The sequence below is a fragment of the Pecten maximus genome, chromosome 14 (assembly GCF_902652985.1).
Source record: "Pecten maximus chromosome 14, xPecMax1.1, whole genome shotgun sequence".
Lineage (NCBI taxonomy): Eukaryota > Metazoa > Mollusca > Bivalvia > Pectinida > Pectinidae > Pecten > Pecten maximus.
Window position 1 is genome coordinate 24,693,725 of NC_047028.1, and position 19,182 is coordinate 24,712,906.

Sequence of the window (19,182 nt, forward strand, 5' to 3'; positions counted from 1 at the left end):
GTGTCATCGGCAGTATGCTTCAGTGAGGTAGCACTATAAATAGGCAAAAGTTCCGGCCTATCACAAGGAGACTTAACACGAGCATATCGCAGCCTCCCAAAACACACATACGCACTCACCACACGCATGCATGTCGCACGCACGGGAGGCCGTCCTTAAATGACCTTAGCTGTTAATAGGACGTTAAACAAAATAAACCAAACCAAACCGCTATATTGACCAATCACATACTTCATCTTGACCAGTAACGCCACCTGTCGCGTCATATCTGTGGACAAAAGAATATTATACGGCTTTGCCGGAAAAAAAATTGTTTTCGTTGTTAGCAAAATATCAATCTGATCAAAATCAGCTGTTACGTGGCTACGTAGCCGTAACAGCTGATTTTAATCAGATTGTCAAGATAATGAAGGTATGACGTCCGGTCCGATTTATGAAATTATCTTAATGTTTTGATCGGTAACGAATTTTTAAAGTTTAAATAGAATAATATTGTTATAGATCTACTTCATCAAAAAAAAAAAAAAATAGAAAAAAAAAAAAAAAAAAACCCAGCTTTAGTGTTTTAAAACACGTCAAATTTAGTGAAACATTTTAAATTTAAAGATAAAGTTTTATTATTTGTCGGGAGAGGGGCGTAATATTATTTTGTTCCCGATCCAATTGAATTGTCTATTTATTAACAATAGAAGAAATGTTTTTAACTGTGACAGTTTCCCCAAGTTATTGTTGGGGCAGTATTTTTTCATTGGTATAATTTATCTAACGATACAGTACTAAACATACAGTTTTTTTCAGCACAAAAATAGCGCACTGCTGCTTAGTTTTGTCTAACCGAGTTTCTCGCGTTATAACACGTGAAAGGCACGTGCTGAAATTGTCCGTGGTAGGTAAAAATTGCTTTTCCAACCGCATGAACATAACGTAATTACCATAAGCCTCTTGGACGTGTGGAATACAGAGCGTGAATCATTTGATGTTCCCTACATCGACCTCCAGAGGGCGCACCAAGGTCACTTCCGGAAATTACCTGCGACCCACTGCGGAGGTCACTCAGTTTACATGTCGGATGTCCCTTGTGTTTTCGCTTTGAGGTGAGTAAGACCACACGCTTAACCTTTATTATGGTCGACGACGATTTTATGATGAATAAGATTGTATCGGGTGACGTATTATGATGCCAGCCTGTCTATTCTAAACTAATTATTATTATTGCGATTTTTAGTAAAACATCACGTAAGCCAAACCGCGGACCGGCTTGTTCACTCATACGTAGATCCACACACGTGTATGAAACTAGTTGTGGAGCGTTATGTTGTGTTTTTGTACAATCGTGTATTGATACCAGATCTAATGAAGTTCCGGAGCTTATTTATAAATCTGAAATAAAAAGCTTCATCCAATCTTAAATATGTTACAATGATTTGTGTATGGATGAGTATTATTATATATCGGATTTCAAAATAAGGTGTCATGAGTGAACATATTGATAATATCATTTGTAGTAAGTAAATGACCCATGTGGGAGTCTGACAATGCGGTTTACATTTAATCAGATGTCTCATCCAGGAATATATGGCTAGTGCTATATAACAGTTTTCATTTCTACAACAGCTTATGATAAAAAGACAATATGTATAACGTTGAATACAAATGTATATAATAGTTGACCTTATACCTTGAAGATGTAAAACACTACACAACTGAGAGTAAATCTGCAATAGGGGGAGTCCTGCTAATGATTAAATCTTTGTAAGTTTAGAATAGTTCCATAACAATTGAAACTATATCAATAGTTTAAGTTATATATAGCACACAAGTATTGATGATTCATTATCAAATTGATGAATCTACCATCAATTGATTGAATTCAGAGAGAAGTAATCACAAACGTTTGATAGATCATGTCATCAATGTATCATTATTACAACTCTTTGTGACATATCTGCAGTCTTCTATAATGTGTAATTTATGTATGAAATATTAATACAGACATATATATTTAGGGTATCCAATTGACCATTGATTTTAAGCGATTTCAGAAGTCAAATAACTATTTCTCAGAAATCTGAAGGGTCAAAACATGTCACATAATACCAACATATAGACACATTGTCCCTTCAATCCAGATCCCAAGAGTCAAATCTCATTTTAGGGAGTAAAACATACTCTCAAGGGTCTACTGGATGTCCTGATAATGCATATATATGATGTGCTAATTATATGGTTTCATGAAAATTAAATGCATTATTTGTGTGAGGATGAATATTATTTTGTCTGCATAGTCCAAAACCTCTTGGATATTTCCCTAGAATTACCTCAAGGCAGCATAAATGACGTTTTTGATAAATGAATACAATTCTGCCTAAAGCCCCCCAAAAAATTATGTGTGTTTAGGGTTCCCGACCGATCCTACGTTTTGACTCAATGACTGCCTACTCAAAGTAATTATATTTTCTTTCTTTTTCTTTTAACTGAATACTTCCAACTTTTAGAGCTATCTGTGATAAAGCAAGAATTCTATATATATCCAAACCCAGGATTTCCCCATAAAGTTAACAATAAAGTCAATGGTATGGATGGTACCTGCACTATACTAGTAAACAAAACTGGCCTGAGGTCCTAGGTTGAGAGAGAGATTTTAAAATTTATGAATAGCACCAGTTTTGATTGGTTTAAAACCATGTATTATTTTTCAATAACACACGCTTGTGCCAATAATACACGCTCGTGTCAATAATACAAGGTCGTGAGTCACGACTGTTACAATTTTATATATCTAATATTCACCAATACCATATAAGGTTACTATAGCCGAGTGGGCTAATGGGTTAGTCTTTGATTAAATTTTTATCACGACGCGAGTTCGAATCCTACTGAGGCCCCCTTTTTAGCCCACCATCATCAGATGTGATGATGGTGGGCTATTCAAATCGCTCTGCGTCCGTCGTCCGTCGTCCGTCCGTCCGTCCGTGAACAATTCTTGTTATCGCTAATCCTCAAAAAGTACTAAAGGGATCTTTCTCAAATTTCATATGTAGGTTCCCCTTGGTGCCTTGTTATGCATATTGCATTTTGAGACCAATCGGAAAACAACATGGCCGACATGCAGCCATCTTGGATTTTGACAATTGAAGTTTGTTATCGCTATTTCTCATAAAGTACTGAAGGGATCTTTCTCAAATTTCATATGTAGGTTCCCCTTGGTGCCTAGTTATGCATATTGCATTTTGAGACCAATCGGAAAAGAACATGGCCGACAGGCAGCCATCTTGGATTTTGACAATTGAAGCTTTTTATCGCTATTTCTCAGAAAGCACTGAAGGGATCTTTCTCAAATTTCATATGTAGGTTTCCCTTGGTGCCTAGTTATGCATATTGCATTTTGAGACCAATCGGAAAACAACATGGCCGACAGGCAGCCATCTTGGATTTTGACAAGTGAAGTTTGTTATCGCTATTTCTCAGAAAGTGAAGAAGGGATATTTCTGAAATTTCATATGCAGGTTTCCGTCGGTGCCTAGTTATGCATATTGCGTTTTGAGACCAATCGGAAAACAACATGGCCGACAGGCAGCCATCTTGGATTTTGACAATTGAAGATTGTTATCGCTATTTCTCAGAAAGTAATGAAGGGATCTTTCCCAAATTTCATATGTAGGTTCCTCTTGGTGCCTAGTTATGCATATTGCATTTTGAGACCAATCTGAAAACAACATGGCCGACAGGCAGCCATCTTCGATTTTGACAATTGAAGTTTGTTATCGCTATTTCTCATAAAGTACTGAAGGGATCTTTCTCAAATTTCATATGTAGGTTCCCCTTGGTGCCTAGTTATGCATAATGCATTTTGAGACCAATCGGAAAACAACATGGCCGACAGGCAGCCATCTTGGATTTTGACAATTGAAGCTTTTTATCGCTATTTCTCAAAAAGCACTGAAGGGATCTTTCTCAAATTTCATATGTAGGTTTCCCTTGGTGCCTAGTTATGCATATTGCATTCTGAGACCAATCGGAAAACAACATGGCCGACAGGCAGCCATCTTGGATTTTGACAAGTGAAGTTTGTTATCGCTATTTCTCAGAAAGTGAAGAAGGGGTATTTCTGAAATTTCATATGCAGGTTTCCGTCGGTGCCTAGTTATGCATATTGCGTTTTGAGACCAATCGGAAAACAACATGGCCGACAGGCAGCCATCTTGGATTTTGACAATTGAAGATTGTTATCGCTATTTCTCAGAAAGTAATGAAGGGATCTTTCCCAAATTTCATATGTAGGTTCCTCTTGGTGCCTAGTTATGCATATTGCATTTTGAGACCAATCTGAAAACAACATGGCCGACAGGCAGCCATCTTCGATTTTGACAATTGAAGTTTGTTATCGCTATTTCTCATAAAGTACTGAAGGGATCTTTCTCAAATTTCATATGTAGGTTCCCCTTGGTGCCTAGTTATGCATATTGCATTTTGAGACCAATCGGAAAACAACATGGCCGACAGGCAGTCATCTTGGATTTTGACAATTGAAGTTTTTTATCGCTATTTCTCAGAAAGCACTGAAGGGATCTTTCTCAAATTTCATATGTAGGTTTCCCTCAGTGCCTAGTTATGCATATTGGGACCAATCCGAAAACAACATGGCCGACAGACAGCCATTATCGCTAAATCTTTAATTTTATATATAGGTTCCCCTTGTTTGAAATGTACTAGCTATAGAGGGCTGTTTATGAAAATACACAGATTAGTAAGACTTAGAGGAAGGGAAAAGTAGAGAAAAGATCAATCTGACATGGAACCTATAAAGATCATTCAATGGTGGGCGCCAAGATCCCTCTGGGATCTCTTGTTTTCTTTTTTTTTTTCTTTTTTTTCCCCATAATTTTCAAAATCAATGCCAAATGATAGATGCTCTTGATTGTAGTACTGTAGTGCCTGTAAAGAAATGTATATTTCATCAACAAATAATGCAATACTCAAGAAATAAATTACAAGGTTTTCCCGGTGTTTCTTTGCTGTTTTTCTATTAGAAAGAGGTTGATCTCAGAACTAAACAGTACATGGTAGAATAGAAATAATCAACTTTGACTCGTGTTTTGTTGCAGGATATACAACTCGGACTCGGATATTTTGCAATTTTAATTAATAACTCAGGCCTGCGGCCTTCGTTATTAATTTAATTGCAAAATATCCTCGTCCTCGTTGTATATCCTGCAACAATACACAAATCATCGTTAATTATTTCTTAAATAATATGTACTGCAAAAATAAGTCAAACAAAAAAATAAAATAAAATAACTTTCCTACGTACCGACCCTACCAAATTCTCAGCTTGTAACCCTATATTAAAACACATACCAGGGGGTATATATTTTATTGTGCCTAATATATATAAACTCCCAAACGCCTTTAGATATTCCCCAAGAAATACCTAATCAAAGGCGTCGTACTATTTTGATGTATGATGTGAGGTTGGTGTGAATGAGGTTTCTGGTGTCATTCATTCTTAGATCTCCATAACTAAACAACCTTTTTTTTTTGTCTTCAGTACATTTCAGTGTTGCCAACCTTTGCTGATGAAAAATCAGGTCATTATCATGATCCAAAACAAAGGTGAAAGGTTTAAATCAAGGTTAATGCACATAAAAATTGTTCCTGTCAATTTTTTTCACTTGATTTTGGAACATAAAACACCAAAATATACAGTCTACATAATGTCATTCATTAGACATGTATTAATTAGCCCTGCCTTCCTACAGATTTGTTTAAGGTGTAACTGTCAGATGCGGTGAGGATAACACATTTCAGATCTTTTAGGTGATCTACAACCTCCAGGTGAATAGTGAGCTTTTGATTTTATAGTCTTCACTGTTGAATTGTTCAGAAAAGTCAAGTTTACATTGTAGAACGGAAGTTGTGGGGACATATGCATTTTTTGCACATTGTGTAATGTTCAACAAATCAATGTGCCCCAAAAAACAATGTATGGTACCGCATAATGTGTTGTTAACTGTGCAACTTATTCTCATATATATATATTTACCATTGTATGGCACTGCCACTATATAACCCTACCAATTCAGTTGCGAGTTCACCAGCTTATGAACTGCCAACTGAAATTTGAATTTGAAAATAAAAAAAAAAAAACGCACGACAAATAAAAAATCGCAGATGGTAAATATAAGCATTGAACGGCTTTCAGTTGGCATTCATAGTCAATATGAATGCCAACTGGACAGAGGCAAATTTGCCTCTGTCCAGTTGGCATTCATATTGACTATGAATGCCAACTGAAAGCCGTTCAATGCTTAAATGAACAGCAATTTTGCAGATGCAAAATTTTGACGCATATGTGTTTGTCCAGGTTGGTTTGGTTGCATCATCTCTTCCACAGACACGTTCTGATATATTTAAGGGTGTTATCAGTCAAATAGCCTTGCAATTCATATGGAGTGCGAAAAATAGTTGGACACTGTTATTAGCTGTAGTAGCTGTCCTTTAGAGCCGGTGAAAGTAGGAATGGACATATCTGGAGGCAAAAACTAGTTTTGCAATATATTTTATAACAGGAGCAATCAATGACTTCCTTTGATTTAGGTATCCCATTGTCCTATATATATCATGCAATCCTATTTTTCCATGGTATTGAGAAATATCCCCTTGAACAAAAATATAACATCCAGGCTGATCCGGACTTTATCTGATTTTTATGCTATATAGCAGAGACATATATATATTTCTCTGTATATAGCTATCAAAAACTATTTGAATATGGTACATATAATATTGTTGCAGCTTTATTTTTCCGTTATCACAGAGATTCATATTTGTTATTATAGTTCACTGGACACATTCTGTATGTAATATATGTCAGTGTGTCAGGATTATGAACGATCAGCTCTGTCTGTATGCATGTGCATGCTCCTCAGGGAGCCTGGTTTAGCTATATATAGGTAGCTTATATAAAACCCCACTAATAGTTCAAAAAACACTTTGAGATGGCTATATTGCTGCAATAAAGCATTATAAAAACATTTTCAAATATTATTATTTATGGCATAGACTAGTACTGATTTCAATACTAGCAATACTTGTGTATACAAAATGTATATAATATAATGTATATATATTTGACCTCTGCATTTCTTACAGTTGTGAAATCTAGGTTTAGTCTGTACACACAGCCATTAGAATAGTTTGTTACACAACCATTAACTTGACTTTAACAGAGTCTTTAGTCACATAATCAGTCTGTTATCCAGTGAATTCGTCTGTGTAATATTTTTTTGCATGTGTCACTAGTGTAATTTATGCTAGAATGTTTTTCATTGGCTATGTGTACTTGCCTGTCATTAAAAAATCGATCACGATATGTTGATTGGAAACGTCACGGTAAAATGGTTAAATGTATCTCCATTTTGACTGAAAATGTTATATAAGTTATGCAAAGTATCTTAAATTAGTTTTCGTTTTATATCAGATGGTGGACTATTCAAATTTGTCTTCGCTCTTTGTCTATCCTTAAGCTTCCTTAAGTAATCCCTTGTTATCACTATTTCTTGAGAAGTACTGGAAGGATTTTTCTCAAACTTCATATGTAGGCTCACTTGAGTCCGTGATTATGTCCATTTGATTTCAAAATGGCCGGCTGGTGGCCGTCTGTGAATTTGACAGTTCAAGTTTGCTCTCATTATTTCTTGAGAAAAATCTGATCTTATCCAACAAAGCAAAATGGCAGACATCATTTTGAGTAAGATTTTATTATATTTTATTATCTATTACATGTGATGTATATATAGGTTCCCCTGTTTATAAGTAATTTAATTAGTAGATAAAATATCACAGAACCAATCAAAATTTTTCAATAGTGGGTGCAAAAATCTATCTGGGATTTATTATTTTCAAATTACCCATGTTCAGATAGTGATCGATTTTGAAATGTGTAGAACTGTATGGGTAATGAAGCGGCTACCGTACTGTAGATGGCAAATTGGTTAGTGTATGTAACAGCTGGCTATTGATATTTTTTATTCAAGTGTGCAGAATATATATGTATTTTTGTATATTGAAAAATAGTTAAAAGATAAGAAAACACAATAAGTTGTAAAACATTAATGCTTTCATGTTTTACTAAATACATAGGATATATATCTACCGAAGTTGAAACATGCATATAAAGCATGTATCTATGCAGGTGAAAATACTGATTCTACATGTATATTATATCATATATTTACACAAGTGAAAAAACACTGAAGCTACCTACACAAGTGAAAATACTGATGCTACATGTATATATATCATATATATATTATATCTACACAAATAAAAACACTGATGCTACATGTATATATATCATATATATATTATATCTACACAAATAAAAACACTGATGCTACATGTATATATATCATATATATATTATATCTACACAAATAAAAACACTGATGCTACATGTATATATATCATATATATATTATATCTACACAAATAAAAACACTGATGCTACATGTATATATATCATATATATATTATATCTACACAAATAAAACACTGATGCTACATGTATATATATCATATATATATTATATCTACACAAATAAAAACACTGATGCTACATGTATATATATCATATATATATTATATCTACACAAATAAAAACACTGATGCTACATGTATATATATCATATATATATTATATCTACACAAATAAAAACACTGATGCTACATGTATATATATCATATATATATTATATCTACACAAATAAAAACACTGATGCTACATGTATATATATCATATATATATTATATCTACACAAATAAAAACACTGATGCTACATGTATATATATCATATATATATTATATCTACACAAATAAAAACACTGATGCTACATGTATATATATCATATATATATTATATCTACACAAATAAAAACACTGATGGTACATGTATATATATCATATATATATTATATCTACACAAATAAAAACACTGATGCTACATGTATATATCATATATATATTATATCTACACAAATAAAAACACTGATGGTACATGTATATATATCAGATATATATTATATCTACACAAATAAAAACACTGATGCTACATGTATATATATCATATATATATTATATCTACACAAATAAAAACACTGATGGTACATGTATATATATCAGATATATATTATATCTACACAAATAAAAACACTGATGCTACATGTATATATATCATATATATATTATATCTACACAAATAAAAACACTGATGCTAGGTGATAATTAATGCAAGAAGTCTTGTGAGACTGAGAGACATAAAATTCTTAACGTCTGCTAAACAGTTAAGTTAAATGCCTTGTTTGAATTTGGCAAGAGTTTTGGATATCCTGGGAGCAGATGTCAATCTATTGTACAAAGTGGTTGCATGCTACCTATATTTGTCAAAATGGTTGAAAGTTCTATCACTAAATGTTAGACCTGAGATTGTACATAGTGATAGACTTCATTGAATTATAATGGTCATATATACATTATACAAGGTTAAGAATCAAACTGAAAATCCCTTTAAAAGTCAAAATTTTAAGTCTTTATAGATAAATTTTATAGAATATTTCTTCGACAATCATTTGAATTACAATGTTTCATTATATATGAAGTCACCTGATCAATGAGATGGTGCCACATGACCTATTGCAGTGGACTTTTGTCTGTAGTACGTCATCCATCATGCATTAGTGAACAATTTACATTTTCGACTCAATAACCGAAAGGCCAAGTTTCATGATGAAGGGCAAGTATTATACTTTGATGAAGAGCTACCAATGTAAGCTCAAATGAATGACTCTGACCTACATTTAAGGCTACAGAGGTCAAATGTGTTAGAATCTTAAAATGTGTTAGAATCTTAAGATAGTTTCTTTTCGTGATCAATAACGAATTATATGTGCGAACAGTCATGATATAATGGGTCAGTAACATGCTGGGATGAATGGCTAACAAACTTAAAATTAATGACCTACTTACAAGGTTACAGGAAGGTTGAAATCTTTATACATAACAGATTCCAGATGACCCTTCGCCACTGGCCGCTTGTTTTACAACAAGCTATTACTATCTGTTTGAAAAGTTTGTTTAGATTTTACTAGGTCAACTGAGACAAAGTCTCAAGTGACCTTTTTCTAATCGTCTTTTGTCAGTCGTAGTATTCCGTGCATCATCCGTCCCTAGATAATTTACATTTTCGGTTTCTTCTCAATAACCAAGAGGCCTAGAGATCTGATATTGGGCATATATAGCATGCTGGGGTGGAAGGCTATCTAGATCGTTTAAATAAATCTTTTGACAACTTCTTCTCATCAACAAAGAGGCCTTGAGATCTGATATTGTGTCCAAAGCTATAGCATGCTTGGTTGAAGGGCTATCAAGATTGTTCAAATGAATGACCTTGACCTTCAAGGTCATAGGGGGTCAAATATGCTAAAATTCTTAAACAAAATCTCTAAGCAAGAGGCCTAGATTGATATAGCATGCTGGGGCATTGACCTCAAATTCAAGTCACTGGAATCGAATCTGCCAACATATATCAAAACTCAGGTGACCGTTAAGGCCCACGGGCCTCTTGATGTATGCTATATTGGATCCAAAAATTGATCAGTCATTGCCTGGTAAAAAGCACACTCCTGTTTACTGCATTTCATTGGATATTTCACTTCCCTGTTAAAAGCCGTTCCCTTTTTCTTTGAGCTAAAGATTATCCATTGAATCCTGGGGCTTATTACAGGATAAGTACAGTATTGTATATAATTATGTATATTATATGGCATAGTTATACTAATGGACTTGTCACCTGTCCAAATGAGAAACGTTATAGTGAAGATTATATTATATTAACTATACACCTGATAGTTAGGTATAGTCAGGTGGCACATTGGTAACACACTTGACTTTTCATCAAGGCGACCAGGATTTAATCTAATTCCCTGATAGGAGTCATCTGCTGGAGCACAGTTTTTTTCCAGGTACTATAGGTTTAATTCTTTCCCCCAGTGCGAGACCCCTCACTCAACTGTGTCTTCTAAATTGGCCAACAAGAATAGGATGATGCAATTCTTTTTTTTCAGCAATTGTTATTTTTAGTTCCTGACATATTTGATAGTCAATTGTCTGTGTTGTTTGATTACTAGTATTGCAGCTACCAAAATTTTTGATTTTGAAATTCTTAATTCAGTTTAATCATCAGATGATTCTAACATTTTTAGCAATTTGAACAAGTCATGGTAGAAGAGTCCATATCAAATCGACCAGATTGAACTAGGTCATGATCAGACAGTGACACTGTTTGTATGATGTCGCCAGAAATAGTCCATATATGACCTTCAAAACATAGATAATGTTTAAGTATACTTGATGTATACTGCAATCATTACCGGTATTTTACTGATACACAACGATAAAACCTTAAAGGTACAGGCTTTACATACAATATTGCGAGAACAATAATACCACTTTACTCAATATCATAATTTAAATAATTTCATAATTTAAATAATTTCATAATTTTAATGTTTTTAACCCACCATCATCAGATGGGGGAGCTGTTCAAGTCGCCTTGCGTCTGTCTGTCCAACGTTCCATGTGCACCTTAAACAATTATTGTTATCACAGATTACATGTAGTTTCCCCTTAGTCCTTAGTTATGCCCATTTGACTTTGGGACTGATTAGAAAAATAAAATGGCTGACAGATGGCCATCTTGGATTTTGACAAGGAAAATTTGTTGCTGTTATTTCTTGAAAAGTACTGGATGGATTGTTCTCAAATTTCACATGTAGGTTTGATTTCCCCTTGGTCCCAAGTTGTACCCATTCAGTTTTTGACTCTGATCAAGAGAACAAAATGCCGACAAGTGGTCATTTTTGAGTTTGTCAGTGGATATTTGTTATCGATACATCTTAGAAAGTTCTTCTCCGATCTTTCCCAGACTTTATATGATATGTTCTCCTTGTCAGAGTGCCAAGCTGGTAAAGAGACTAGTAGCTCACCAGAATGTGAGGAAATTACATCTACATATTTACACTACACAGACTTCATGAATTCTCCTCAGAAACATAAGTTAAGGCAGTGTTAGCTGCTACACTGGCAGCAGTAAGAATTAGTGAATTCGTCCTCCAATGCATTGTATTTAGTACAAACCCCTGGGAAGTAAAATTTACTCTTGGTATCGGTACAGTAGCTACAGATTCTGATAGATCTGTTTAGACCTGGATTCTAGATGTTATGTTACATATATATCTAATTCTGATGATCAGATGGTGTGTGTGTTAGTGGATACATGGTGTTTGATACTAATTAATCAAGGCAGTTACAAGATTTGTAATCCTGGGTCTAGTGATCTAGTCTGTGTCGGTGTCAGTGTAATAGTATTTGATATTTGATGTTTGGTACTAATTACATACGTGCCTAGTCTGTGTCAGTGTAACAATATTTGATGTTTGGTACTAATTACATATGTGTCTAATCTGTGTCAGTGTAACAATATTTGATGTTTGGTTCTATATGTCTAGTCTCACGTCATGATCAGTGTAACAATATTTGATGTTTGGTACTATATGTCTAGTCTCATGTCAGTGTAGCAGTATTTGATGTTTGGTATTAATTAAATTTGTGTCTAGACTCCTGTCAGTGTAATAGTATTTGATACTTATGTTTGGTACTTAAAAATTAAAAATGTAGAAATGTAGTCCATGGTTAAAGCATCACAGTATTTTACTTACTGATTAATTGAGCTATATATAATTCTATTTCTGGCCATTTTGAAGTTATTGCAGATGTTCATTTTCCTGCTTATAAATTTGGTTTTAAATTAGGGTCCCACTTCCTATTGCATTTGTTGTATATTTTCCCCAGATTAAGTAATAAAATTCCTAAAATTTAGTTTTTACTTCGAATTCTGTTTTAAATTCATCTGATCATGAGGACATGGAATTCAGCAATCAATGTTCCCATATTCTTCCTGATCTACCATAGCACTGCACATAACAATCCAGATTTCTTCTGTATATATGGCAATAATCTAAAAAGACCTGGAAAACCACTAATTCATATAGATTAGCTAGAACAGGAAGTTATAACAATCCTCTTCTTCTGTGTGGCAATAATCCAAAAAGACGTGGAAAACCACTAATTTATATGGATTAGCTAGAACAGGAAGTTTTGTGTAGTTATTCTTCTATATTGATTACTTATTGCATCAGATATATATAAAATATACCAACTCTAATCTAAGAGACATTTTTATTTTATATGTTACAATAAACTGTTAATGGCCATGCTGTAAAAAGAAAGTAGTGATATTATTGTAACAGCCATAAGACAGACAGTCATCTGAGGTGTCCTTCACCAGTAGTCCAGTTTAATTTGGGATTTATCTATCAACCATAACTGATCCTGTCCTGGTTTTACCAGATCTCAGGTATTTAATTCTAGACAACAATAGAACTTTATTCTTCCTGAATGTGATTGAGCTATAAAGCTGTTGAATGATCATTCATTTTTGTTTTGTCATACGGATATATGAGAGACTTAATCACAAATTCATGGTACTGACATTGACAGAACTTGTGTGTGTATTTTGCTGATCCAGTCTAAGTATTGACAAATTGTGTAATAGTATGAATGTTGGAACTGGTTTGCAATAATTTATAAAGCCCTCTTGTGAGTATGTAATGGTATATATAGTAGCTCAAGATTTTTCGTAAACAGGAATTTTTCACACACGAAGGGCAGTCTGTAGTGACACCTTTAAGGAAATTGTCCATTGTAGTCACTTTCTAAGGAATTGAAAACCACGTGGATTATAGGAGCTTTACCTTGCGCAATGAATGGAGAAATCAATGACTAAATGCATTGAAATGTATTCAGATCTGTATTTAAACCTCTTTAGAATTCCAGGCATGTAAACTGATAAAGATCAGTGTTTTTTATTTTGTCACATGCACTCTCTGCAGTGTACACATTACCTTATATGTACTGCAGTGTTATATGTCGCTTAACTACTTTTTAGCCACTTAAATAACTGAAAACTCAATGAAGTGTTCACATTTAATCATTTATCCTATGATACCAAGACCCAGAGTCCTAAGTACCTTGTACCCTACGTAACATTATGATCATGATTGTCATGATTGGAAAATATAGAGGATGATATATGTAGTAAAACTACTGTTATCACCTATTTTGAAATAAATATTTCCATTTTAAATATTAAATATTTCAACCAAAACTTTTCCAGGGAGGCTTTGTTAAACAATTGAATGAATAAGTGACATATTTTCTTGTGATAGCTATAATGAACATACAAGTTTTGTATCGTTTTTTTTTTTTCAATATCTTGAAGTTGAATTTACCTAGGCTCTTAGTATTTAGGACTGGATTTTTTTTATTCTTTCTAAGGCTTACAGAATTTCATAAAAAAAAGAAGAGATTTTGCAAACCACTGTTTGTTTTGAATCTTCACAGTACTGTAGATATATATATGTGCTAGAGAACTACAATACCTATTTTTTTACCTGTCCAAGAAAATATATCCCTTTAATCAAAGTTTTATAGAAATCACTTTATAGTACAGGGTGGTCCCATGGTTGTAATAACTTAATGTCGATATCGATGCATCGAACGTAACCTGTAATGACGATGTGTGAACCAATGATAAGATAACGTTGTACATCGTGTTGAATCAATATGTAAGTTAAAACACATTTCATAAAACTTTTATTACGGGAAAATCACAAAAATACCCTAAAATCAGTTAAAAATATTCGATTTTTTGGAATTTTTATATGCATATAAGCGGGAGTCGGGTGTTTTAGTCGATGCAAATACACGGGATTGAAATACAAAGATAAAGAAGAAAAAAATCAGGACTTGAGAATTTTATGCAAATAAGCGGGATATTCAAATAACCGATATGCAAATAAGTGGGCTCCTCTGTATATCATTGACCTATGAGATATATGACTGAGTATCTTATGCTGTATTATATGTTTCATGATATTTTTTATTTCTTTGATTAAAAAAAACTCTCGCTTCATTGAACAACAACACCTTTGTATATTTACAGACAATTTGGATATTATCAGACGCACGACTGTATAGAAGAGCTGTCGTACTAGACAGCGTCCAACTTTCACCGTCACAGTAATTCGCCGGCCACCCTCCAGAAAAGCCATTCCTAGGAATGACTGATTGGAGGGCATTTGTATATGGAGGGTTGGCGTCTATGACTGCTGAGTTAGGTAAGTTGATCTATACAGTGAATGATTTTGTCTAATTAGAGCTAAATTAAAAAAAAAACAAAAAAACCCCCCAAAAAACAGCAAAGGTTCGTTTCCCAAAACAAGTTGGAAAAATAACAAGTTGTAATGATCAACTTTAATACTAGTAGCTAATTTAGCTGACCTTTTGCCACGTTAGATATGCTAGAACACACAATGTATGTTATGTTAGCGTGCCACATATGATATGCTAGAACACTCAATGTATGTTATGTTAGCGTGCCACGTTAGATATGCTAGAACACTCAATGTATGTTATGTTAACGTGGCACGTTAGATATGCTAGAACACCCAATGTATGTTATGTTAACGTGCCACGTTAGATATGCTAGAACACTCAATGTATGTTATGTTAACGTGCCGTGTTGGACATGCTAGAACACCCAATGTATGTTATGTTAGCGCGCCATGTTAGATATGCTAGGACACCCAATGTATGTTATGTTAACGTGCCATGTTGGACATGCTAGAACACCCAATGTATGTTATGTTGGCATGCCATGTTAGACATGCTAGAACACCCAATGTATGTTATGTTAACGTGCCATGTTGGACATGCTAGAACACCCAATGTATGTTATGTTAACGTGGCACGTTGGACATGCTAGAACACCCAATGTATGTTATGTTAACGCGGCACGATAGATATGCTAGAACACTCAATGTATGTTATGTTAACGTGCCGTGTTGGACATGCTAGAACACCCAATGTATGTTATGTTAACGTGCCATGTTGGACATGCTAGAACACCCAATGTATGTTATGTTAACGTGCCACGTTGGACATGCTAGAACACTCAATGTATGTCATGTTAACGTGCCACGTTGGATATGCTAGAACACCCAATGTATGTTATGTTAGCTTGGCACGTTGGATATGCTAGAACACCCAATGTATGTTATGTTAACGTGCCACGTTGGACATGCTAGAACACTCAATGTATGTCATATTAACGTGCCACGTTGGATATGCTAGAACACCCAATGTATGTTATGTTAACGTGCCATGTTGGACATGCTGGAACACCCAATGTATGTTATGTTAGCGCGCCATGTTGGACATGCTAGAACACCCAATGTATGTTATGTTAGCGCGCCATGTTGGACATGTTAGAACACCCAATGTATGTTTTGTTAGCGTGCCACGTTGGACATGCTAGAACACCCAATGTATGTTATGTTAGCGCGGCACCTTGGACATGCTAGAACACCCAATGTATGTTATGTTAACGTGCCATGTTGGACATGCTAGAACACCCAATGTATGTTATGTTACCGCGGCACGTTGGACATGCTGGAACACACAATGTATGTTATGTTACCGCGGCACGTTGGACATGCTAGGACACCCAATGTATGTTGTGTAAGCGTGCCACATAAGATATGCTAGAACACCCAATGTATGTTATGTTAGCGCGCCATGTTGGACATGCTAGAACACCCAATGTATGTTTTGTTAGCGTGCCATGTTGGACATGCTAGAACACCCAATGTATGTTATGTTAGCACGCCATGTTGGACATGCTAGGACACCCAATGTATGTTATGTTGGCATGCCATGTTGGACATGCTAGAACACCCAATGTATGTTATGTTAACGTGCCACGTTGGACATGCTAGAACACCCATTGCACGTCAAAAATATGACAACCAATATGCTCAAGTACATTCACAAAATTAGATAAAAAAGTAACATGTGGCCTTCTGAAGACAGATGTTGATATTTTGCTGAATCAATCTTATTTCTTTTTAGTTGAATGGTGTCAGATTAATATAATCAATAGTACACTATTATTCATGTACAGAACCAGGACAAAAGGATTCAGATGCAATTACTTTTTTTTTAACCCACGTAATTGTGCAAATAGCCAACATGGAGGCATGGTGGTCTAGTTGCTATATAGTATAGGACAAAGGGGTTTGTTATCGAAGGCAGGTCACTAGTTTGAATCCCTGTTCGGGTGCTTTGTTGCATCCTTGAACAAGATTAATAGAATCTTTCACTCCCTTGGGGGTGAGACAGGGGAATCTCACCCCGTATAACTGCGGGTATCCCTGTTCAGGGTAAGAGAATAATATAATCTTACATTACATTGGCCTGTGCTGAGTGCTGGCCAGCCAAACTCTTACACCAGGGTTGAGCTATCCCTGTCCATGGAACAGGCCCATGTAAGATTATTTTTCTGATCACATATTGTACTTAAAAAGTAACAAATTCTATGGTGTTGTGAATCTTTTTCATCGCTCTGTAACGAAAATGTGCGTAGATATTGATGACGTTATGAATTTGTAATGTAATGATGTATACACTACATAAAACGACATTATGCTATTGTGATTGGTGTCATAGCGTGTCATTTGTCTTGCCTTGCCCTGTATGAGATCAATTCATCCCATCCCTGTAGCTAACAACCATGGGACCACCCTGTGAAATATGTGAGAAACTTTAATCTGTTGTGTTCTAGTCGACTTTGTCGTAAATGAGTACGTTGAAGGACGGTGTAAGAAATGTCATGGGTAAGTGGCTGGTTGCTAAATGCCAAATAACCACAGATAATAAATTGATCTGTTCTGAGACAGCTATGTTGTGTGATATAGTGGTTTATAAAACTCAAAATTATTATTAGTCCCCTACAAAAGAAACCTGGGGGGGCTATAGGTTTCCTCCCTGTCTGTCCATCTGTCAGTCTATCCACTCACTTTTCCACATTTTTCTCATGATCAGCTGTGCTTCAAGGTATGTTGGTGAAAGTTTACCTCTTAGTATTTAGGACTGGATTTTTAAAAAATTTTCTAAGGCTTACAGAATTTCATTAAAAAAAGGAAGATATTTTGCAAAAAGATAACCGGGTCATAAGGTTTTTGAGTTTCAGGGTTTTTGGGTCAAGGTCACTGTTACTAATTTTAGGGGGAGGCTATGTAGTGGACATGTATTGCTTAACAGTTCTCTCAGAATACCTATTATTATAAATGTCTGTACATAAAACAGTATCATTGACATTCAAACTTAGTTACAAGTCATTTTAAGTTAGTTTGTAGACATTTAGAGCCAAATTTTTGTTTTTACAAATTTTAGGGACTTTTCCCGCTGATACCACCAAGACAAGGCTACAAGTCCAGGGACAGAAGATAGATGTCCACAATCGTGAACTACGATACCGAGGCATGGTACATGGCTTGTATCGAATAGCCAGAGAGGAAGGAAGCAGGGCACTCTACTCGGGGTAAGATTTTACATCAGATGTTTTCTGTAGTCTTTCTTTCTATTCTTGTTTTTCTCATTAACATTAGGGGTTATTGTTTTTCTCATGTGAGTAAAGGGGATACAGTAATGCATTGGTAAACTAAACATGGTGCCATATGGGGTGAAGGGGTGTAACCAAAAGAGAAAATGGAATAAAATATTTGAAAGACTACTTCTTCAGTATGAATAGAGGATAATTAACAAAGCAGAGTATTGAGGCCCAATAAATTTTTAAATTTTAGCATTACTCAATTTTTATAAGCTTGTAGATATACGTTTGCTTTAATTCAAATAATATCAGTGAAGGATTGGCAGTGTATTTCCCTTCCATGGACTTTTTTCACTTTTAAACAAATATCTTTGTATTATCTTACATGGTTTTGGTACAAAACTTTTGGCTTTCTATAAGCTGCAGAGCATCTTTAATCTATGATGATATATACACCAGCTTTAGTAATATGAGAATTAAGGTTATCTGGTCCAGCGACTCGACCTACATGTACACTTGAGTACCCATATACAAACAGATTTATCGTACAAACAGATTTATCGGGAGTTGGTAGGAGGTATACTTTTATTGTTAGACGTAATAGAAACTTGAAAGG

At 34.8% G+C, this 19,182-nt stretch overlaps 1 protein-coding gene across 1 annotated transcript in view; it reads left to right on the forward strand.

The window, feature by feature from the left end:
• The first annotated feature begins 1,029 nt into the window (after positions 1-1,029).
• LOC117342891 (kidney mitochondrial carrier protein 1-like) overlaps positions 1,030-19,182 on the forward strand; it is a 31,824-nt gene continuing 13,671 nt past the window's right edge. The window contains 3 exon segments of the mRNA XM_033905181.1: positions 1,030-1,094; positions 15,120-15,294; positions 18,410-18,557. Of these exon segments, the coding sequence (XP_033761072.1) occupies positions 15,237-15,294; positions 18,410-18,557 (206 nt within the window). The 5' untranslated portion in view covers positions 1,030-1,094; positions 15,120-15,236.